The sequence below is a fragment of the Ursus maritimus genome (assembly GCF_017311325.1).
Source record: "Ursus maritimus isolate PB19 chromosome X unlocalized genomic scaffold, ASM1731132v1 scaffold_X1, whole genome shotgun sequence".
NCBI classification, from domain to species: Eukaryota; Metazoa; Chordata; class Mammalia; order Carnivora; family Ursidae; genus Ursus; species Ursus maritimus.
The window spans coordinates 108975448-108999246 of record NW_024423319.1 but is presented as its reverse complement, the minus strand read 5'-3'; the positions used below and the strand labels follow the sequence as shown (position 1 = coordinate 108999246).

General features: G+C 43.3%; 1 protein-coding gene across 1 annotated transcript in view; it reads right to left on the bottom strand.

The window, feature by feature from the left end:
* The window catches only part of MAP7D2 (MAP7 domain containing 2), a 49691-nt gene extending 26129 nt beyond the window's left edge, over positions 1 to 23562 (bottom strand). The window contains exons 1-7 of the mRNA XM_040633611.1: positions 23182 to 23562; positions 21895 to 22058; positions 15519 to 15630; positions 12180 to 12290; positions 10192 to 10314; positions 4468 to 4622; positions 1956 to 2080 (exon numbers count right to left, since the gene is read on the bottom strand). Of these exons, the coding sequence (XP_040489545.1) occupies positions 1956 to 2080; positions 4468 to 4622; positions 10192 to 10314; positions 12180 to 12290; positions 15519 to 15630; positions 21895 to 22058; positions 23182 to 23359 (968 nt within the window). The 5' untranslated portion in view covers positions 23360 to 23562. The remainder of the gene's footprint in view (positions 1 to 1955; positions 2081 to 4467; positions 4623 to 10191; positions 10315 to 12179; positions 12291 to 15518; positions 15631 to 21894; positions 22059 to 23181) is intronic.
* Positions 23563 to 23799: the final 237 nt, after the last annotated feature.

Below are 23799 nucleotides of genomic sequence, written 5' to 3'. Positions count from 1 at the left end.
AAGAGACTGGTGGTTGGCGAGGTGTAGGAGTAGATGAAATGGGTGAAGGGGGTCAAAAAGTACTAACTTCTGGTTATAAAATAAGTAAGCTATGGAATGTAATGTACAGCAGGGTGACTCTAGTTAATAATACTGTACTGTAGTGCATATTTGAAAGTTGCTAAGAGAATAAATTTTAAAAGCCCTCACAAGAAAAAAATGTACCTATGTACTGTGATGGATGGTAACTAGACTTATTATGGTCATCATTTCATAATGTATACAAATATTGAACCGTTTTGTCCACCTGAAACTAACACAATGTAATCTGTCAACTGTATCTCAATTAAAAAAATATAAAATAGTTCCTGAAACACACCATCAAGATTTTCAACATCAAAGAAATAGCACAGAGGCCACCGTGAGCCTGCTTCCAAAAACTGAATTCTCATCTCTACAGAGGGGAATAACCCCCTTAGTTTACCTTAGTGAAATTTACAAAGATGATGATGAAACTTGCCAGCTACTCTCCATGCAGGGACCATGAGTCAGTATCTATGAAAAAGAGGGGTGTAATCTGGAAAAACCCCAATACGAATAGGCTTTTCTCTCTGGTGGAATAGGTGGTAATGTCCCACCCTAACACCAGAGTAGTAACATGTGAATATAGGCTCAGAAATAAGACAGAGACCTTACAGCCCACCTGATGGATTCAGATTCTGCAAGACAGCAACGCCATAAACAAAGACAGGCAATAGGAGCGCAGAAAGAACACAATGGACTTAAAAACAAAACAAAAACTTGATGCTGTTAATTCAGCAATATGTTACGTAAGGATTTTCCTTATAGAAGACAGATATATCAATAACAGGTATTAGTAATCTATAAAAACCATATGTTCTCTGAACTAAATAATAACAGAGAAAAAAGTCCCTGTTAGAAAGCAACAAATTAGGGGTGCCTGGGTGGCTCAGTTGATTAAACGTCTGCCTTTGGCTCAGGTCATGATTCCAGGGTCCCAGGGATCGAGTCCCACATCAGGCTCCCTGATCGGCAGGGAGCCTGCTTCTCCCTCTGCCTGCCGCTCTCTCTCCCGCTCTCTGACAAATAAATAAATAAAATCTTTAAAAAAAAATAAAGAAAGCAACAAATTAAAAATAAGAGCTGATGTCTCTCTGAAATATTTTTTTACTCTGAAATATTTTTAACAAATGCCCAAGTGTTCATTAAACTTGTGTTTTATCCTATGTTCTCTGAAAACAAATTGATGCACTGAACAAGTCTTAACTGATTCTCTACAGAGTTTCCTATTTCCCCAAATTAAAATCATATTTCTCTTTCTCTCTCAGTACTACTGAAGATGATTCCATTCTGCTAGACCGAGTTATTTACTGAGTCATTTTGTCGGTTACAATAAATAATATATTTTAATGACTTACAAGAGTGGTCACACAGTGTGAATTTGTTTTTCAGTGACACAGTTTCATTGGTGAGTTCATCCAATGCTTAACAAAAAAATATAATGGCTTCATTTAAAAACAACAACAACATACTGCCGATGGCGGCTGATAACTTATTATTGCCTGTTGAAGAGAAAGACGAGGGAGGGAGAGAGTGAGTGCCCAAGTACATGAGCTTGAGCACCCAAGCACAATGCAATCACCTCACTCTAGATGCAGGTAGAGAATGCCAGAAAAGCAGAATGGAACTGATGGACCGAAAGAGAAAATGTTGAACGGATCATCTCAGTAAATAAGAGTCTCATACTTACCAGGCAACAAACCCCTGAAGAGCCCACCATTTATCCAAAAGATACAGAGAGAGTAAATGAGGTAACTCAAAGTCCAGCATTCCTCCTGCTTGCCTCTTAGGGCTGGCCACGACTCATGCGGCAGCAGGAAGCACACGCGGCACTGTACAGAGCCCCACCAAATCGCTTTCACTGGCCGACTGTGGCAAAGCAAAAAGATACTTACTTGGATGTCACTGGAGAAGATGACCTCTTAGAAATGCTTCCTGGAAACTCGCATCTTCTCAGAGGAGACCCAAGGCCCACACTGGGAACAGAAGTTGTTCGAGGGCCCCTCTTCATCTTCTCTGTCTGAAGGAGACACAGAATAGGTCAGCCATGGCCCATCACTGGCAATACTTCTACAATTTCTTTAAAAAAACCCAGATGCAAGTGATGCACAGCTTTCTTCCAGAAGGGTTCATATGAAGCTATAGTGCTTCCTACAATGGAACCTTTGCAGGAAAGCACCATGAGGTCATCAATTTGGTGGTCAATATTGAGGTCATCCAATTAAAAAAAAACATTTCAGCCTCAAAATGCAAAGATTTCCTACTCCTATTTTGCAAAAAGCTAACAACAGAACCATATTATGATTCTGGACATATAGAAACTAGATGACTCATCATCAGGGAAATGCAAATCAAAACCACCATTAACTATCATTTCACACCTCAAAAAGTTAAAAATAGAACTATCATATAATTCAGTAATTCCACTACTGGGTATTTACCCAAAGTATATGAAAACACTAATTCGAAGGGATGTATGCACCCCTATGTTTACTGCAGATTATTTACAACAGCCAAATTATGGAAGCATCCCAAATGTCCACTGATGAATGAATAAAGAGTATGTGGCATAAATGTCAAAAAAGAATATGTGGTATATATTCAATGGACTATTAGCCATACAAAAGAATGAAATCTTGCCATATACAACGACATGGACAGATGTAGAGAGTATTATGCTAAGTGAAATAAGTCAGAGAAAGACAAATACCACATGATTTCATTCATAAGTGGAACTTAAGAAACAAAAATGAACAAAGAAAGAAAAAGAGAAACAAAAAAACAGACTCTCAAATACAGACAACAAAAACTGGTGGTTACTGGAGAGGGGAGGAGATCGGTCAAAGAAGTGAAGGGGAGTAAGAGTGCACTTATCGTGATGAGCACTGAATAATGTATAGAATTGTTGAATCACTATACTATACACCTGAAAGTGATATAACACTGTATGCCTGTATTGGAATTAAAAAAAGCTTAAAAAAGAAAAAAAATGGGAAGAGTACAAAAATACATAATCACCCAAAAAAAAACTACAGGTGGGGATAAATGTGGTTAACACCCAAGACAGTGAACTGTGGACTCCAACAGTGTACCTGGTGTAATGGGGACTACAGCCCCATAGGGACCACCTGTCCCTATACATTGTCCCCATGGCCTCCCTATGCAAGAGGCAGGAGGCACAGCCTCTGTGCCTGGCATGTGGTACGGGGGGGGGGGTTTCAACAGGGTGGTTCCCTTCTCTCCCTATTGCACTTTTAAAACCTTCCTGTGCCCCTGCCCCATGCACACACATACCTTAGCCCCCTTCCACAGTAACTGACCCTACAGTAAAACCCAAGGGTCTGACACATTCACTTCTCATGTAAGAACCTCAGGGCCACAATGGATTTTAAAAATACATACAGTGTTACAAAATAAATGCCCAATAGTACAGTAATGTGGCAGTCTTAAAACAAGTCCACGCGTCATTTGATGGCTCCTCCCTTCCTTTTGAGTGTGGGTTGGTCTTAGTGACCTATTTTTAAGGAACAACATATGGCAGAATGATGGTGGGTAACATGTAAGATTTAAGCACAAAAGGTGCTGCAGTTGTCCCCTGCATGCTTGCACCCACCCCGCCTTGGATCTCTCATTCTGGAGGAAGCCAGCTGCCATGTCATTTGAACATTCAAGCAGCTCTATAGAGAGCTCAGTTCCAATAAGGAACTGAGGCCAGCAGCCATGTGAGCAAGCCATTCTGGAAGAGCCCCAGCTATGCTTTCATAGGACTATAGCTCTGGCCATCATCCTGACCACACCCTCATGAGAGACCGTGAACCAGAACTACCCAGCTAAGCCATCCTCAATTTCTGACCCAAAGAACCAGTGTGGTAATAAACATTTGTTTTAAGCAGCTAAGGTTTGGGGTGATTTATGTACGTATCAAGTGATAACTAACAAAAGTAGCATGCAATATATAATTTCTAAATAAATACACATAATTGGGAGTATTTGTTCAACATTTGTTTTACTGATGGTATCAGTATGATGTCAAAAATGTTTAAAGGCCGCTGTTATGGATTGAAGGCTGACCTAGAACCTTAGTTCTAGTTGCCTGTAGAGGCGAGATTGGTATCCTTTTCTAAAGGAGAACGAAGACACTCAGAACATTCCTTCTGATTCCTGTCCCCTGGAGGGCAGGCTATAACAAGGACAAGGTCTTTAGGAATTTGCTTGAAGGCAATCAGATTTAGGAAGGTGCAAAAAGTTAAATGATTTTCAAAGGATGAGTGAATTTTTAAACCAAATCCACCAGTTCAGCAGTCTCTAGAGACTGATGGAAACAGAGACCCCCCGGTCAAGCACAGGGAGTAATCATACTGTCAAATAAACCCGTCCCAAGGGGTGAGAGAGTGGGTTTAAACCTACCGGAGAGGCCTCCGCTCCTGCAGGGGCTCCTTTCCCAGAATCTCCTACACCAGATGTAGATGGAGTCTTCTTCCTCTCAGCACTCCGAGTGGGAGAAGACTTGTAAGAAGATTTAAGAGGGCCAGCAGGAGCTACACGAGGACAGGCATGGGATACTAGAGAGTTATAATATCACAGCCAAAGAGACAGGGAGCACAGATGGAAAAAGTAGGGGAAGGAGGGAGTTGGGAAGAACACATTTCTGTTAAAACGTAACAAAGGCAATCTCTAAATACCACCATATTTTTCTAGTATATACAGAATAGATGCTATCTTGAAAGATTTCCATACTCCATGCTCAACAGTCCAGTTCATTTCAGGAGTTCAAAGTCTGGGCTTTGGAATCAGACAGAACTAGTACTGTTACCAAATAGCTGGATCACCTTGGGGAGGTTACTTAACCTCTCTAAATGTCAATTTCCTTGTGCAGGAAAGAGTTAACATAGCAGCCCTGAAAACTGTCCTTAGAAAGGCCTGCTTACAAGGTTGGCTCTTGGTCAGAACCTGAGAACTTAAGATTTCAGAAGGGTTCTTGCCATTAACTGACGAGTTGCTCACTGTGCCTAAGCTGTAAGTACAAACAACATGACTTAACCTCTTTCCTTCTGAGAGTCTGGAATTCGGGTATGTAACTGGCAGGGGGTGCCTACGTGACCAACCCTCAATAAAACCCTGGCCACCGAGTCTCTAACGAGCTTTCCTGGTTGGCAACATTTCACATGTGTTATCACAGCTCATTGCTGGGGGAATTAAGCACGTCCTGTGTGACTCCACTGGGAGAGGACTCTTGGAAACTTGCACCTGGTGTCCTCTGGACTTCGCCCATGTGCCAATTCCCTCTGCAGGTGTGCTGTGCAGCTTCCACTCTAATACGTCACAGCTGTGCGTGCCACCATATGCTCAGTGTCCCGAGTGCTCCTAGCAAATCACCAGAACTGGGGCTGGTCTTGGGGACCGTGACACAACTGGTACCAGAAGCAGGAACTGCAAGAATGACCCTGATTCATGGACAAATGGTAAAAGCAGTGTTTGAAAAAGAAAGGCCAAAGGATGGAGGATGATGACCTTCTGGTGCCTGGTGGCTATGGAGTCAGCCACCGTATCAAATAGCAACCGAGCTGCTGTCTGTTGCAAGAGGTAAAATACCTATGGTATTTGAAGATAACCCATCCAACTCCAAGAGTTGGCTTGCTGGATCCTCTGGCTGGTTTTGGCCATGCTAGCTAAAGTGAGGGGACAAGTACAACCCAGGTAATGTCTTTGGTTTTTGTTTTCTCCTCCAAGTGGGAGTGGGACACAACTTCCTTGTTTTTTACCATCAGTAATTTGGCAGGAATTTAAAACTCTAAGTACTAGAACCGGAACAAACCTCCACACTTGATGATTTTTGCTATGACTTTTACATAATGGAGCCTCTGGAAAAAGGGACACATGAAAAGAGAGCCTCCAGACAGATACACGTTTGGAGTTTTAAAAAACAACCCGGTTCTATTACAGATACGGAACACCCCTCCATGGGGCCCTAACCTGTGAAAATGTCACGGATACCGGTTGTACCATCCCAGTCACAGACAAATGCGCACAGGCAAGAGCTCATTCCCTGATGAGACCATCTGACATGGAACTGCTGGTCAGCTCTTAATTCTGATCAGAGCCTAATTACATTCCTAACCTGTGATTCCTGCCACAGCTGCGAGCTAGGACAGGGTACTCACAGGGAGTATGAACCCTTCACCTACCCCTGACGAGCAGACTCAACACCCGCTAACAAGATCTCTGGTATTTGACTTGCTGGGATGGGTGCAGTTTGTAACAATGGACTAGGAGCTTGACTCTGCTTTCCTTCTCTTTCTCCTGCTACACACACCTCAGGAAGGCAATGCACCTGTCCCCAGAGAGGGACTGCTTTTTCCCTAGGCTGTTCACTGGATAAATGAATGGAACTACAGAAATGGCAGTTGATGCAAACCTATCCTGAAATTTTTTTGAAAATTCAGGATTTTGTTCTGAATATGATATGTCTTTCTGGTTAATTTTTTTTTTTTGTAAAAAGCTCTTGTCCTTCTTGCATTCAGTCTTTCCTTATGAAAGGTCATTTTAAAAGAAGAGGATGATTGAGAAAATGTAAAGTCTTGATTACTGAATGGGACACACTGATAACAATGAAAAAAAAAACCAACAAAATCTAGCACCTGCAGTGGTGCAGTGATGGGAAGGACATTCAAGATCTTTGTTTTCCAGAACTGTTTCTAGGAACTCTGCCCTCTTCCTGAAGAAAAACTGTGCTGCCTGCACCAGCTGCTGTGAGCACTTTCGGATTCCCATGGACTGTTGAGCCCAGGCTGCAGATGACAATGTGACTGAGAGCCGCAGGGAAGGCCAGTTCCTGCACGGTCCCTAAAGACCACCTCCATATGCCGCCCACACTCAGCAGGTGATGAACTCACATTGTTGACAGACCTGTTTGGAACTGACCACCTCAAGCAGTTCCTCTGAAAGCAAGAACTGAACTGAATTCCTTGCGCCAGACTGAGAACCGTGGGGTGGGAGGAACCATGGGGGGAAAGACACAATGGGGGCCCTGTTGGTCTGTACTGCCTGGCCAATGTATGTCCTGCTTTGGGTGCCTGAACAGTGTAAACTGTTTCCAGGGGACATATGTGTCCTCAGGGATTATACTCCCTGGGTGTGTGTTCTGATTTCTGTTCTGATTTACTGTGATACTGCCTCAGCCCTGGAAGGCTTTGGGACAGCTTCATCTTACTGGCCAGGTTGTGCTGGGCCTGAACTGATGCCTTGGGCCAGGTTACCAAAAAAAAAAAAAAAGTTCATATAGAGAGGCATGGAGGAACCCACCTGGCTTTCTAAGACAGACCTTTATGGCTAATGGTCTGTGTTTTAACTGGCTTAGTCCAGAATCTCTAAAGGGTGCAACTGAGGTCAATACTGTAGGTTAGCCTCAACCTGCTGTGTGGAATCCTGCTGATGATAATTCGGCTGTAAAGGTGCCTTTGCCAAAGACCAAGGGAATGGACTATGCAGAAAAGAAAAGAGAAGGGGCGCCTGGTTGGCTCAGTAGGTTGAGCATCTGCCTTCGGCTCAGGTCATCATCTCAGGGTCCTGGGATTGAGCCCTGAGTCAGGCTTCATGCTCAGCAGGGAGTCTGCTTCTCCCTCTCCCTCTGCCTCTCCCCCTGCTCATGCTCACTCTCTCTCTCTCTCTCTCTCAAATAAATAAAATCCTTAAAAAAATAGAAAAGAAAAGAAAAGAACAACACAGCAGGTCTGACTGCTGTCCTTGGAAAGCTTACAAGGTTGGCCCTGGCATCAGAGAACTTGCTTTCCAGGAGAGCTCCCACCATTAACTGGTAAGAGTGGCTCACTGTGCCTAAGTTGTTGGTATAAACAACAATGATTTATGCTGAACACCTGCTTTCTTTCTGAGGGCCTGGAATTTGGGTATGTACCTGGCAGGGGTACCTACATTACCAGCCTCCAATAAAACTCTGGGCACTGGGTCTCTAATAAGCTTCCTTGGTAGGTAACACTTCATACATGTCACAACTCATTGCTGAGGGAATGTGCTCTGCATGGCTCCACTGGAAGATGACTCTGGAAGCTTGTTCCTGAACTTCCCCAGACTTCATCCCATGGCTTTTTTCCCTTTGCTGATTTTGCTCTGTAGACTTTCACTATAATAAATCATAGTTAGGAATCCTCCTTGAGAATCAGTGATCCTGCAAATGGTCTTGGGGACTTCCGGATACATTCCTTGTTCTCAAAAGGGGGATACTTCCTACTTCCCATGAATTTTTTGGTTAGGAGATAATTCATGTACCATAAAATTTACCCTTTAAAAAACTGTACAATTTAGTGGTTTTTAGTATATTAACGTTTGTACAATCACAACTACAGTCTAATTCCAGAACATTTTCATTACTCCCAAAACAAACCTTGTACCCAATTAAGCATTCGTTCCCTTTTCCCATTCCTCCAGTTCCTAGCAACCACAAATTTACTGTCTTTCTGGATTTGCCTATTCTGGACAAGTCATATAAATGGACTTGTGTAACTTGTGGCATTTTGTGTCTGGCTTCTTATACAAAGCCTAACGTTTTCAAGGTTCATTGCATAGCATGTATCAATAATTCATTCTTCTTCATAGCTGAGTGATATTCCACTTTATGGATAGACCACATTTTGTTTATCCATTCATCTGTTCATGGACACTTGGGTTGTTTACACTTTGTAGCTAACGCTGCTAAGAACTACTCAGGGACAAGTTTTTGTGTGTTTTCAATTTTCTTGGCTCTATACATAAGCGTACAATTGCTGGGTCACATGGTAACTCTATGTTTAACCTTTTGAGGAACTTGCCGGGCTGTTTTCCAAAGTGAGTACATCATTTTACATTCCCACTAGCAATGTAAGAAGGTTACAATTTCTCTACATCCTTGCCAACACTTACTATTTTCTCAGTTCTCTTTGAATTTTAGCCATTCTAGTAAGTGTGAAGTGGTATCTCATTGTGGTTTTCATATACATTTCCCTGATGTAATGATGTTGAGTATCTCGTCACACGCTTATTGGCCATCTGTATATCGTCTTTGTGGGAATATCACAATTACTCAAACTAGTAGGCTGTTTCTAAAAACTAGTCAGAAGTAGGTAGAGGATTATATGTCATTTACATGTTATCTAAGTGAACACACTCTCTTGGGAACTAAGACTAGACCTGCTTTAACGTGGACACAGTGTTGCGAATGTGCAAACAGAGAATGTCAGCCCTCATTAATCTTGCCATGACAGTTTGATCTGATTAGTCAAGAAAAAGCTTTGATAGTGTGGCCCAGAGTTTCCAGACTTCAGTGTGCAGGTCTGCTGGGGCCTGAGAGTCTGTCTTCCTCAAAAGCTCCCAGGTGATACCAATATTGATGGTCCATGGGCCACCCCTTGAGCAGCAAGGCTCTAGATATTTGTTGAGCTCTTACTGTGCCAATCATTGTCCTATCTCATTTCATCCTCATGACAATTTAAAATATTTCAATTTTATAGATAGGGAAACTGAGGCTTTAGGGGCACCTGGGTGGCTCTGAGAGTTAAGTGTCCAACTTTTGATTTTGGCTCAGGCCATGTATCTCAGGGTCATGAGACCAAACCCCAATTTGGGTTCTACACTCAGCAGGGAGTTTGCTCACGATTCTCTCTCTCCCTCTGCCCCTCACCTCAAGTGTGTGCTTGCACGTGCTCTCTCGCTCTCTCTCAAATAAATAAATCTTAAAAAAAAGAAACTGAGGCTTAGAGAGGTTAATTAATTTACCCAGAGTGGTAAGAGCTAGTAAGTGGTAAATCTGGTTATGGGAACCCAGAGACTGTGGTTTACAGGCTACTTTGCCAAATCATCTCTTTAAGAAAATCTACTAACCTCTACAGCTCATGAAATAGATTCTATTTCCTAACCCACATTCCCTCAATCAAAAATAATTTACTCACCTCTGTGACACTGAAAAGAAAAAAAAAACATAGTAACAGCAAAACACTGGTGGGTAGAAAGTTATTAACCACTGAAGACATTTCATGAAGTCAGCAAATGAGAAACAAAATACAAAAATTCAGGAATAACTTGTAGGTCGACCAATACCACTTTGGGCATTTTCCTCAGCGTCACCAACTTGGCCTCTTTTACCTGAGTCACTGGCCTGCTCAGAGAGCATGAGTGCACTTCTGCTTCTGGCTAAAGAAGCCTGTGTAGGTGTCAACAGTCGCATAACAAGAAAGGTTTCCATGGGACTAAGGTGTGTGCGATGAGCTGAGGGATGGAATCAAATGAAAATTTTAAAAAGCAAAATTAAAACAAAATAAAATGTTTAAAACAACACAGTGTATGATGCAAATTAACTTTTGGGTGGCAGAATGAATGTGGAAAATAAAAATATTCTAGCAAAGGATGGCTTTGGAGTTTGTCATAGTAAAATAAAACAAACGATGTGTCATTTGGAGTTTGGGAGAGTGAGTTAATTCTTTTAGGGTGTCAGAACTCATTCAATATGCTATTACGGTATCACAATATTACCTGTATCACTTGAAGAGAATTAGCCCATCTCCCAAGATGTAATATGGACTCAAGAAACCATTTACTCACCAAGTAGATCTAACATTGAGAAAAGATTACTCCTATGAAACACTTTAGGGTCCTCTGTTAAAAAACATTTCATTATACGCTGATTTTGTTAATGTATAAATATGCACCTGTTCATACTTTTTCCATGTACATAAGGGCAAAAATTAAATAAGAACCACAAAAACAAAAAATAGCCAACTAATCATCGGCTTTAATGGAAGTAGCAGTAATCATAATCTAAAATACAGAGACTGAAATGTCATCTTGATGGCTTTGGAATGTATTATATGGTAACGGATTAACTTTTCCATTACTTTGAATTTCTTGGGTACCCATTAGCCAGTAAAGAGTTTGGGAATTAAAATTTTTCAATTTATAATCCACAAGCAGATAATTCAGTTGCGAACAATATGTAATAACATACTGGTATCTTTATGTAGTAATCAATGCAAATATGAATTTAACCTCAATTTGTAACCGTGTGAATTAATGAAAACAGATGGAATACGCTCACTATGGAAAAGCCATATAGAATTAAAAGCAAGCAGATGTCTTCTCATTCAGCTCTCAATTAATTCAAGGTTTCCCATGTTCAGCTCAACCATGAATTGCATTAGAGATCAGCAACACTGACACTTATGGGGTCTCTGACACACATGACGGGCCTCTGTGCTGGAGGTGTAAGGTCAATGCCAGTGAAAAACAACCAGAAAGGCACACTGGCCTCTTCAAAGTCACAAACATTCTCCTGCTTGCCCCTGGTAATGCCTGACCTGTTAAATAGTCCACTGGCAGCTGACACTTCTCCAGTGTTGTTTGAAAATACGCATTTAATGCATGGAGAGTTTCCCTCTCTTCCTTAACCTACATTCTCTGAAAGGTATAAATTCATACTTTTGGTAACTTATCTGAGCCTCTATTAGAACATGAGCACTTTTAAATCTATTCAGTTTCTGGAACCAGCACGCGTCCTATGCATACCATCCTCCACCTCACAATGAGTGCCGGAATAGGCTACCCATCCTTTTCCCCTTTTAAAGGCTTCATATTAGCTCTGAACTTCTGTTTTCAAAACAGAAATGGGCAGGCCTACAAACCACAAACAACAGCAGAGTCCCATTTTTTTCTTCATACATCTCAGTTTTCCACCTATCTCTGCATAATCAATTCTGCTGTTTCTGGCTAGTCAAGTAGATAACATCAATAACCAGGCAGTTACTTTTTTAACGGTCATATCTGCCCACTGGTTAATTAATTCTAGGGCAGGCTAACTCCTACTTGCACTGTGGAAAATGGAATAATCTCTTTCAGACTGAAAGAATAGCATTAATTCCTATACCTATTCAACAACAAACTGGCTCTAAAGAGTGATGCCACTTTCCAAAGTCCCATTAAGTGAGGCCCTGGGGCTCCCACATTCAGACCACAAGGCTGAATGCAAATAATTGAGGCATTTGCAGAAGGCTCAAGAGGGGCTCTCACAAAGACTGATGTTAAGACGCTCACACTAGAAAGAAGAAAACCACAGAGACCAGGTCTACACGTTCACTTGCCTCGGTCTGGGGAATAGGATATTGCCACGGTGGATGAAGACAGGCGCTTACTCATGGGAGGCTCCATCTGCTTTGGCAAATTCATGGTTGATGTTGAAAGTTTGTCACATGCTGCAGAGAAACGCATTAAAGACATTGGTATTCACACCACTGTAGACTGAGAAACACATATCCCAAAGTGTTTTTCCTGTCCTCATCCACACGCCTCCTAAACTACTGTGGCCCAGCACATGGCTTCCATCAGCCTGCTATGCACTTAGCCTATCTGGAAATGCCCAGGCCACGGCAGCCATCAGTCTGATTCAGCAAGATCTTCTCTTCAATTTCAAATATTCAGCCTCACTCAACTGTTCAACTAAAGCCACGCTAATCTCACTGGCAAATCATTTCCCGTGTTCAGGGACTTTTAAGCATATTCAGACTACACAAAAACAAAACCAATATGGACCCAGAGACAAATCACCATTGGAAAATGTTCTATGGTCTGAGACTGGGTGAGCTGAAAGCAGACTTTTTCTGAAGGTTATCTACAGGCTCAGGGTGGAGAAAGAAGTAATATGATATGCCAAGTAGCTGTATTTGAAGCAGAACAACTTTTAGCAGTTGATTTCTTTCTCCTCTCAAGAGATGGGATCACAATAGCCCTTTTTTTTTAATGCTGTGACTATTTATGGTTAGAATTTTAACATGTGGTCCTGCGTTTGGTATTCTTAATTTCCAGCCATTATTTTAGATTGGTTTCTCAATTAAAACATCACAGCAAATTAAAAGGTGCTGATAATGCCCTGTCAAGCCATATCAAAGCCTCAAGCAAAAGGAAAGATGTGCACCCTTGGCTTTAAAGGAAGCAAACTCATCACTAATTATGTTCAAAATCTATTCCTCTCATCTTGTTTCCAAATGAGAAATTTGCTGTGTTTTACAATATGTCCTGACCAAGTGACAATCTTTTTTTTTTTTAAGATTTTATTTATTTATTTGACAGAGAGAGAGAGACAGCCAGCGAGAGAGGGAACACAGGCAGGGGGAGTGGGAAAGGAAGAAGCAGGCTCCCAGCGGAGGAGCCTGATATGGGGCTCAATCCCAGGACTCTGGGATCACGCCCTGAGCCGAAGGCAGATGCTCAACGACTGAGCCACCCAGGTGCCCCTGACCAAGTGACAATCTTAAATAAATTTTAATTCTCTTAAGCTGAAGCGAAATTATAATAAATTCTATTTTGGTATAAATAAAATATTTAAATTTAAAATGATGTGAGTTTTAATTTATCTACTCAATTTTTCAGCATTTTTTCTACTTTACCAAAAAAAAAATTCACCAGTAGAAGTTACATAAAACGATGTGTAAAGGGGTACACATCCCTCCTTTTTGTCCCATGCTCCAATATGGCTGGCTCAGTATGGTACTTGTCTTTGGAAATTTGGTACTTTGTTCATCATGGATTGTTCTGCATTAATTTTGATTTATTCAAATATTACTTCATCTTGATAAGGTTTTCCCTGAAATTGTATGCCCAAGTACTTTGGTTGCCTCACCATGGCCCCAAGCCCTGGGTGTGATTCCCAAGGGGTAATCTATTACTGCGCCTCTCTTTTCGGGGAAGACCAGCACCACACTACAGCTAATCGGGCCCACGGAGCAAATTCTCTGCTACTCAGCAACACCAATAAGGATTTTTCTCTAAGGAATGTTGGAAACCAAAGGTATTTATTCCTCTTGCTGTAATTTGACCTGTACTGCTGGTAAATACTGCATCCCTTTTACATCTTGTTTTTTCTTTGCCAGCCACAGACAGATTGAATTTCTAAAATCTTTATTAACTGGGAGAAAAGTTTTACTAATTCCGCTCTTGTTCTAGACCCTAAGAAATTCCCAGGCCTGAATCCAAAAACAAAGAGCCTATTAGAGAGATAAAATCAAGAACAAAGCAAACTTATCTCCTTGTTTGTATTCCCAGTGTTAGTACTGATAAACTCCCTACCACTTCATCTCAAACACCTCTTCCAGGAATCCATCACATTAATACCCAGAACTCTCTAAGAGTACAGGTTTTTGGTCATCAGAAGTGACTCGAACACCCTACTACATATTGCCCAAAACCAAAAATTAATGAGAGTGTTAAAGATCTAAATGCACAAAAGTCAGACACTGACAAGATTTTCAAGGCAGAATTTAGTGAGCTAAGGATGAAATGTCTCTAGGGCACTAGGGTGTAAGGCATGCGCACCTCCATGATGACAGAAGAACAAAGAAATATAGGCACATCATTCACATTTCTATAAAAAAAAGTTCTAAGGGGTCAGTCTAAGAAATCAATTGTAAAAGCACTTGAGACAGACACAGTGATGGAGGGGAATGATCAGAACAGTCATCACAAAACGCCATGGCACGGTGAAGCTCAGATATACCGTTGGTGGACTCGGCAGCGGTGGCAGTGGTCCCTGGGTCCGGAGGGAGGGTGCTGGCTGCTAAACCTAGAGGAGGGGGTGGGGTATTTTCTGATTCACCTACACAGCAAAAAATCAGAGCAAAGAGAGGTAAAAGAGAAAAGTCCCAATTTCTGGCTGACTTTAGTTTCTAATTAGGAAATTAGAAAGAGTAGCTGAAATGGGTTATTGACTTCTCAAAAAGAAAAAAATGAAGTATATTCACTGACAAAAGGTTAAAAGCACAATACAGCAAAGTCAAACAACTGTACTACAAACAGAACCCATCTGTTCTAAGAGCTAGCATACAACTCCTGTGTAACAGAATGACAAGATCATAGAAACGAAGACACTGAAGAGAGAGAAAGGCCACCCAGAGACTAGTTAACAGTCCACACATTAAACACTTGAAAATTTAAAGATGAGTATGATCTGGAAAATGAAATAAATAAGTCACCTTGAAACAAAATTGAAAGAGCAACAAAAATGAATGATGAGTAGGGAAAACCCCCAGCCCCTTTTGGAGGGTAACCGCTGCTCAGCCCTTCGGGGCCACGGTACAGCAGTGACTTAATCTACTGCCATTTGACCTTCCCTGAAATCAGATTATCGCTAGGCTAGCTAGGTGCATCTGGTTAACCAGGCTCTGCATTCATTTTCTTTGCTTTTCTTTTGCTTTCCCGTAAAGCCCAGTCACTGTATCAACTGCTGTTTGCCAGCAAAAAGAATGCACAGACTCCCTTCATGAGAAACGCATACACAGGAAGCTTGGCATCACATCTGAGAAAAGGTATCTGCAGATGACTACAAAGCATGCCCAGATCCAGTGGGCACCAGCCTGTGCTCACGATCTGCTGTCTGCCCCATGATCTCCCACCGGGGCCCTGCAATGCAGGGACAGCCATATACTCACCATCACGACCTCCAGGCCCGGTGGCCAGCGAAGCTCCCCACGAGCATTTCTTCTTCAGCTCCAATTGCTGCGTGCGCTCCAGGGACCGGCGCATCATTGCCTCAAGCCGCTCCTGCCCAGTTCACACAAGGGAGAATAACATAACCACCCAGCCCCACTGTGCCGCTGTGCTTCCGTGCCCAGAGTGAGTCACCAAATGGGGCTCTCGGTGCTCAGCATCCAAAACCCAGGCACACGTGCTCTCCACCACACTAGCGAGATCTTAGTGGGTGGAGAGTAAACAATGCAGCTAGTGCAGGCTCCCAGCCCCAGGGGACAGGCTGCTGCAGCAGCCAGGCCTTGATTTGTTTAAGAATAATGCCAGACAAGCATTAACTCCTTCAGGCCTGTCTCGAGTACCATTTTGCCTCATTGAGTAGAACTGGAATTGTGCTCTGGAACTAAAGGCATTCTCTCTAGTAGAAAAGCATAAAGCATTCTGATTTGAGAAAATTTAAATTGAAATCTAATTTGAATTTCTATAGCCCTAAGCATAACTTTTTGGGGTAATACATAGCTTTGAGATCTATTTTACCAAGCCTCATTTTCATCTTAGAACTTCTTAAGGGGGAATCAATTGTTTTCTACATTGTAACATTTTCCTGTTACATAGTATTCTGGGGATAACGCTGCATATTTCAAAATTTAAAAGAGACAAGAGTAGAGAACCTCCTAGCCATAAAATAAATCATCTATGCATTCTCAAGAGTTAGATCGGAGGAGAGGAGGAGGAACTAAACAGTTTTTAGCCAGAAGAGAAAACAACAACAACCAGTCTTCTCCCTTACCAGAGCATTTATTAAAAGCACTCTCCTGTGTTAACCAAAGTGTTATTTTCATAAAGTTGGGTCTGAATGCTGGCAAATATTTCCTTGGCACTGGAGTGAAGCTGTTCTAATTTTGCATTCCCCACCACCCCAATGACACTGCAAATACCAAATCCTCTCCCTGCCTCTACTGGACAAGGCCTGAAACAAGGTAAACAGGTACATGCTGATGCCCTTTTGCCTTCATAAAACCCAACCCTGAGGTGCTCAAGGAAATGGGGTCAACCCAGCCCAACTCCAAAACAAAAAGATAACTATTTTCTCATGGCTTGAATAAAAAGCAAACAAAATTAATTTAGGGCAGCACCAACTACATAACCATGATTTAAGAGTCAGGGAAAGGTTCCTTTATTTCACTTACTAGAAACACAGAAAGGTCACTTAGGGGGTATTTGCATCCCTTGTGTCTATACCAGAGGGATGGGATGAGCATTACCCACATCTCGGCTTCTGCATAATTTTTCCCTGAATAGCACTTTGCTAAGAGATGGCCTCTCCAGGGACCTCTGAGGAGAAAGGGGATTTTTTTTTCTCCTGTGAATCTCAGATTTTTATTTGCTCTGGTTTTTGGCTAAGACTCTACAATCATGAATGTGCATTTCCTAGCAAACTCCTGTCCTTATGACCCTGGCCCATTAAATTCTTTTTTTTTTTAAGATTTTATTTATTTATTTATTCGACAGAGATAGAGACAGCCAGCGAAAGAGGGAACACAAGCAGGGGGAGTGGGAGAGGAAGAAGCAGGCTCATAGCAGAAGAGCCTGATGTGGGGCTCGATCCCATAACGCCGGGATCATGCCCTGAGCCGAAGGCAGACGCTTAACCGCTGTGCCACCCAGGCGCCCCATGGCCCATTAAATTCTGACAGCCAACCACCAGGGCCTACCCAAGATAAGTTGGTGGTTTGGAGGGACTAGAACTTTTTGACTATTCAATACTTGAAGTACAGTCGCTTGAGATTGGGACTGAAAGGTATTTCATTATTTGGATTTAACATAAAGTATTTAACCAATGACCTTATTTAAGTGTTGAAACCTTTTACCTCAGAGTGAATTTAGTATTGAGTGGGTTATGGCATGCCATAAGGACCTACATGCCAAAGGACCTCACAAGACAGTCCTTCATTTATTAGGGGACCAATGACAACAAATAACACCAAGACTTGCCAGCCAAACTTACCACTGAGCAACTGTATAGGGGTATAATTATAAGAGAATGCTCACCCAAATCCAGACCTACCACTGGACTGTTAAGTTACCTTAAAACAAAACAAAACAAAACTTCTACCATCTAACTCCAACCCACTGAGCTGCTCCAAATTCCACTGTTAGAGATACATTCCTTTGAATCATAAGCAGGCTTATGAAAATGAAGCTATCCCTGAGAGAGGACACAATCACTCTGTGTCACCCACTTTTGCAGAGGTGATGAAAAATAGGTGGTAACCAAGCTCTATGGTAAGGAGACTTATGGAACCCAAAATCATCAGAACAGGGTGATTCAAATATGTCAAAAACAAAACTGGTCCAGGGGCGCCTGGGTGGTTCAGTCGGTTACGTGCTTGCCTTTGGCTCAGGTCATATCTCAGGGTCCTGGGTCCTCAGCAGGGAGTCTGCTTTTCCCTCTGCCCCTCCCCCTGCTCGTGCTCGCTCACTCTCTCTCTCTCTCTTTCTCCCCCTCTCTCAAGTAAATAAATAAAATCTTAAAAAAACAAAACAGGTTCACTTCACTCTTATTAGAGGTTAGTCCTATAGAAGTCCCTATTACTGTGTGTGTGGGGGTGGGCAGGGAGGGAATTTTTCTGTTACTTCATTTGATGGAACGGGGATGAGGGCACCTGGGTGGCTCAGTCAGTTAAATGTCTGACTCCTGTTTTCGGCTTCAGCTCAGGTCATGATCTCAGGGTCGTGGGATTGAGCCCTGTGTCAGGCTCCGCGCTCAGTGTTAAGTGTGGAGTCTGCTTGAAATTCTTTCCCTTTCCGTCTCCCTCTGTCCCTCAGCCTGCTCATGCTCAGAAGCATGCTCTTTCTCTCAAATAAATGAATAAATTAAATCTTTTAAAAAATGGGGCTGACATTACCTGTATCATCAGATCCCTCAAGTCTACAAGACAATGACTAGCATAATAAGTCCTTAACCAATAAAACTGAACCCAAATTTGTAAAGGAAAATTATTAACAGGATAGTTTAAAGCAGTGATTCTCAAACTTGAGTCAGTTTGCATCAGAATCCTCTGGAGGGCTTGTCAGAACACCCACTGCTGGGCCCCACATGCAGAGTTTCTGATTCTACAGATCTGGGATGGTACCTGCGAAGAATTTGCATTTCTAACAAGTTCCCAAGCAATGTGGATGCTGCTGGTCCTGGAACTCACTGTGAGAACCACTGGTTAAAGGAAAGGGTGAGCATGAGAGAGCACGCAAGAAAGTTCAATCACACCAGAAGAACAGTATTAATAAATGTTAGAGCTGCATACTGCATACCGAAATTCCTGCCAAATTCTCCTCCTGCTGAGTATCATCAGATGATCAATAGAGGATGGGGAAAGGGCAAGGCAGACTCTTGTCCTTAGAATGTCCTCTATTGGGTACAGCTTAGTGGGAGGAAGGAATGAGGGGACCTCACCCTTGACCCCTTCAGCTCTGGCCCTAGATCTGCCTGGATGAACTCAGAGGAAAAGAACGAAGACCAAGATGACTCACAGAGCTGGCCAAGGAGTATAAAAGGCCTCCAGCAGGGCACAGCTTAGGCACTGTTGATGACCCAGACAGCCATCTCTGGCAGGCGTGGAGAGCTGGCTGTGCCTTTTCCACTGCCCTGACTACACGTGTTTTTGGGAAAACAGTGTGGGGACAAGCTCCCAAGGGGTTTTCAGTAGGGCTCTGCAGAAGGTCTTTCTCTTTACAAACAGACATCTACATCTGGCCAGAAGGCCACATAGTCACCATGGCCCCATGACAGCCAATGCCCTCTGATACCAGCTAGCTCTCAGTTTAGTGAAGTTTTTGTTTAGGTGAGTTTAAAAATGTCTCCTTTTTATACTCAGCCTGGTGGGTTTTGTTAGGTACCAAACAATAAGAGTTTGAGAAGTAGGAGATGAAGCCACTCTTTGAAAGAGGCCTTTCCTGGTTATCCATTTAGCATGAGGAACGCTGAGTTGGCTTCACCAAATCCCATTTCTCAGGGCTTCTAGTCAGGAACCTATACTCCCCCAAGGGGAGAATGGGTGAGGACATTGTGTTGTCAGCCCTGACCGAAGCACGCAAGGATCAGAAGAACCCACCTTGAGGAGAAAGCAGCCTTCAGCGAGAAAATGAGCTCAAGGTCAGTATCTCAAGTGGACACTGGATATCCCCTTCCCCAGGACAGGCCTGACCAGCCTCCAGCCCTCCCAATCCTCAAGACCTCTGGAAGCCCGGCTGAGTGTGGTGCCCATTTCTGTACTAGCAGACAGGAAGCCTCCTGGTCAAATCTGGGGCTCACCCACACAGATGTGAGGGGTTACCAAAAGCAACATCACGGCAACTCTAAGGATATGGAACCAGGACAGGGCCAGGAGGGAGGTGTGGAATCAACAGGTCTTTTATGGGCTCCTAGTATCAGCCCGAGAGAGGCAGGACTTGGCGGGCAACCCAAACAATTTCTAATAAGCTACAGAAGCAAAATGGGCTGCAATGGAATGAGCCATTCTTGCAGAGGCTTTTCTCTGGTTGACAGAGACAGAACATGACAAGAAGAACAAGAAAAGATTGGAGAATCTATGCAGCCATGTGCCAAGCAGTCAGTAGCCCTGCCAAAGGTTTCCAGCGAACCATGAGGGCAAATGCAAATGAGGGTTTTCCTTTGGAAAGGGGCCCCTGCAGTGTAGACCCATCCATCCTCTCCAAAGATCACCCACAAGAATGCCAAACAGGCCTCAGCACTAGCAGACTGCTGACACTGATGTGGTTAACAGGCTGGCAGGTGTGTGGAAAGTCCCTAAGCTCCACCTGGGACTCTGGGGGCCCTGAAGGTGGGAGTGGTGGCAGAGGAAGGCTGCTGTCTCCTTGCGTTGCTACACAACCACAGGAGGCCCAGACTCTCAGCCCTGACCTGCTCTATCTGGGGAGAAGAGGGAAGCCACCTCGGCTTGTATGTGTAGTGACAAAGGTCAGGCATCATCCCCCATTCCCCATTCCCCATTATCATCTATGTTAGGAGTGAAAGGAAGCACACAAAGCAAACGGAAAATTATCCTGAAGTGCAACCATTAAAGATTCAGCTGAAGTCACTGAAGGGAATCTAACATTTCTGAACACTACTCTGTGCAAGATGCTTTGCTGGAACTTTTACAGAAGTCACGTCCTTTATTTCCTGTGACCACCTCTGTTTTGGGTTGAAGAGACTGAGTGAGAGGGTTATGAGGAGCTAGGTGACTTGTTCCTGGCTACCAACTGCCCAGTAGCAGAGCTGGGATTTGCACTGGGAGCAGATGAATCCATGAAGTTGTCAGGCCACAGCCAGCAGTGGTGAATTGGGGCTAAGACCCTTGCAATGACTTTCATTTGCCAAGAGGAACAAAGAAATCACCATTTAAATGAGTGCTTTGTGGGCAAAGATGGGTCAGGTCTAAGTGTGTGTGTGTGTGTGTATGCGCGCGCGTATGTGTACACGTGTGCACATGTTCATGTTTTTTTCATTTAAAAAAGAGGAAGGGGTAAAAGATGTATAGTCATAACCCATATAGAGATTTAAAAAGATACCAAATCTATACAAATGTCTCTGAATCCTATAGAGCTGGTGATTAATAAACCTCTATATTGTTCATACTAACTGATGAGTCATTATATCTTATGAATAAAAAATGATCATCACCTGATACAAGGCTATGATTACATCCTTAAAATATACTTGTTAAGAAAATCTATACCCCAAATATGCTTTCTAAATATATTTTCAAAGTTTAGTAATAAAGGACTCTGCAGTGGTAATAACACTCCGTTTCTTTTTTAAAAGGTAACTTTAGAGAAAGGATGATTAAAGCAAGGAATGCATTAAAATTTAAATATACTAGCATGTTTGTATTTGAAGGCAGACTGTTTGCTGTGAATAACAGGACCAAGTTACCCTCTCTCCCCACATCCCTTCCTGCAGGCCCCTATCCACCATCCTCTCTGAGTCTCAAAGTCAGAGAAGGTTAGGTCTGGAAGAGGCCTTGGAGATTGCCAAATTCAACCCCTCACTTCAGAGATAAGCAAATCAAGCAAAGACCCAGACAGACCAAATGGCTTGCCCAAGGTCACATAGTAAATCAACACCTAAGCTGAATGATTAAGTCTCTTCATTCTTATTCCAGTGGGCTTTCAGTATACCAGTGTCTTGCCTTGAGAGAGAAGGCACGTTGAGGCACCAGGGAGAAGACTCAGTAGTAGATCTCTCTTGTATCCCAGAGCTGGGCAGGCCACTCAGATCCCTTGAGCACCAAGCCCTATGGGAGCTGCTGCGATGGCTTGAAGGTCCTAGGACCTTACCTCCTCCTCCCGGAGCTTCTGCTTCCTCTTCTCTTCCACAGCTGCCCTCTTCTGGTCCTCCCGCTGCCGCTGCTCTTCCAGTTTCCGCCATCGCTCCTCAATTTGCTTTTCATACTGGAGTTTCGCTCTTTTCTGTTTCTCCAAGATCTGCTGCTCCCGGGCAGCTGGGGGAAGAAAAGTGGAAGACAGGTGTCATTACCAGAGCACCCCACGCTGTTTGGATTAACCAAAATGCAGAAGCAAGAGTGAGACAAAAAAAGAGCCCGCTGGGATTCTAGGTTACAGTGATTGAGATGAAAGGTTCTGGCATCTCTGCCACTAGCAGGGTGACTCTGGGCATGCTAACCACATCATCTCTCTGCCTCGGTTTCCTCTTCTGAGAAGTGGGGACCATCATGTCTGCAAAGTCTCAGTATGGTGAAGATTAAATGAGGCCGTGCGTGGAAAGTACACAGTAACAGGCCCTGCACATGGGAGCCACAACTACTGCCACTATCAGCAAGTCAGACCTGTCACGATGGCTAAGCCATACTCTAGGCTGAGAAGTGAGTTCTAAGGGGTCATCCACTAAAGACCATGTTAACGGTGCACATACCATGCATAAGATATTGAGCTTGGTGAGGGCACCAACTCATGATATTCCCCTCAAGACATTTCCTAAGGACTATCGACCTGGCGGTGTCAGGGAAGGGTTCTCTGAGGATAATAAGCTATACATCAACTGGCAGGAGGCAATCAAGAAGAATCTGAAAGCTCACTTGTGTCAATTCAGTGGGGAAAACACTATTTACCTACTTCACAGGACCCTGTGGGGAACACATCGTACTTATCTGTCTATAGTTTGCAAGAGCTAAGAGAGCCTTTCTCAACTGGGTTTCCCATCCTAACACAGAAAATGTCTTAACTGCTAATTTTCTCAGTTCTGAGAGGATGGCCCTTCTAGATGCCCTGGAAAGAGCCTGAGTGAGTGCACATAGTGGGTGCCTGAGGAGGTGGGGGCAGTGACTTTTTCTTGCTCTTAAGCATCATACCCACAGTCCCTAGCAGAGTATCTAGAACATAGCAGAGGTTCAATGTTTGCTAAGTGAGAAAATGAACTGTTCTGAGAATTAAATGACAATTGTGAACATCGAGCCAAAGTGTCGATTCGTTCCCCAGTGCTTCATGTTCATCTAGCAATTGTCCTAGCTCTCTTCCCATTCAGTCATCAATTTCTAAGGATCTTCAGAAAAGACACCACCACATCTCTATTCCCTTGGACCTAAACAGCCAAAGGGCACAACTTACCAAGACATTTTTCTCTTTCTTCTCGTCTTTCTTTAGCTAGTCTTTGTCTCTCATCAGATCTTAAAAATCCATCCATGCCTATAAAAAATAAAATATGATAAAATAATTCTTCCCTTTTTCCCCACCTGCTGAGTGCCAGGGGCCACTGGTCCTGCACCCTGGGTCTGGCCACACACATACATCATCCATTGCCATCACTTCATCCATGGAGTCCCAATACACCATTCCCCAACACACACACACACACACACACACACACACACACACACACACACACGGCCAGGCCCTGAGAGGTGAGGGGTGGCAGCCACAGCTTCCACACTCACCTACCAAGCTGTGCTGTGGCGGCCCCAGTGCCAATCCTGGAGAACCACACCCTTTACCTAGTACTCTGTCCCCAGGACTGGACCTGGAGGGGTCAGGAAGTGCCAGGGAGGCCTGGCAGGGTGCAGAAAAGCCCACCAGGTCTCCCCAAGCCTGGCTCCCAGGGGAGAGGAGAAGCACAGAAGTGGACACAATTATTACACAGATAGTCAACATCCTACTCTCTGAAGGGAGGCAACTGCTGAGGGACACATACAAGCTCCTTGGGTAAGCACTAAGAAATACAACACTCAA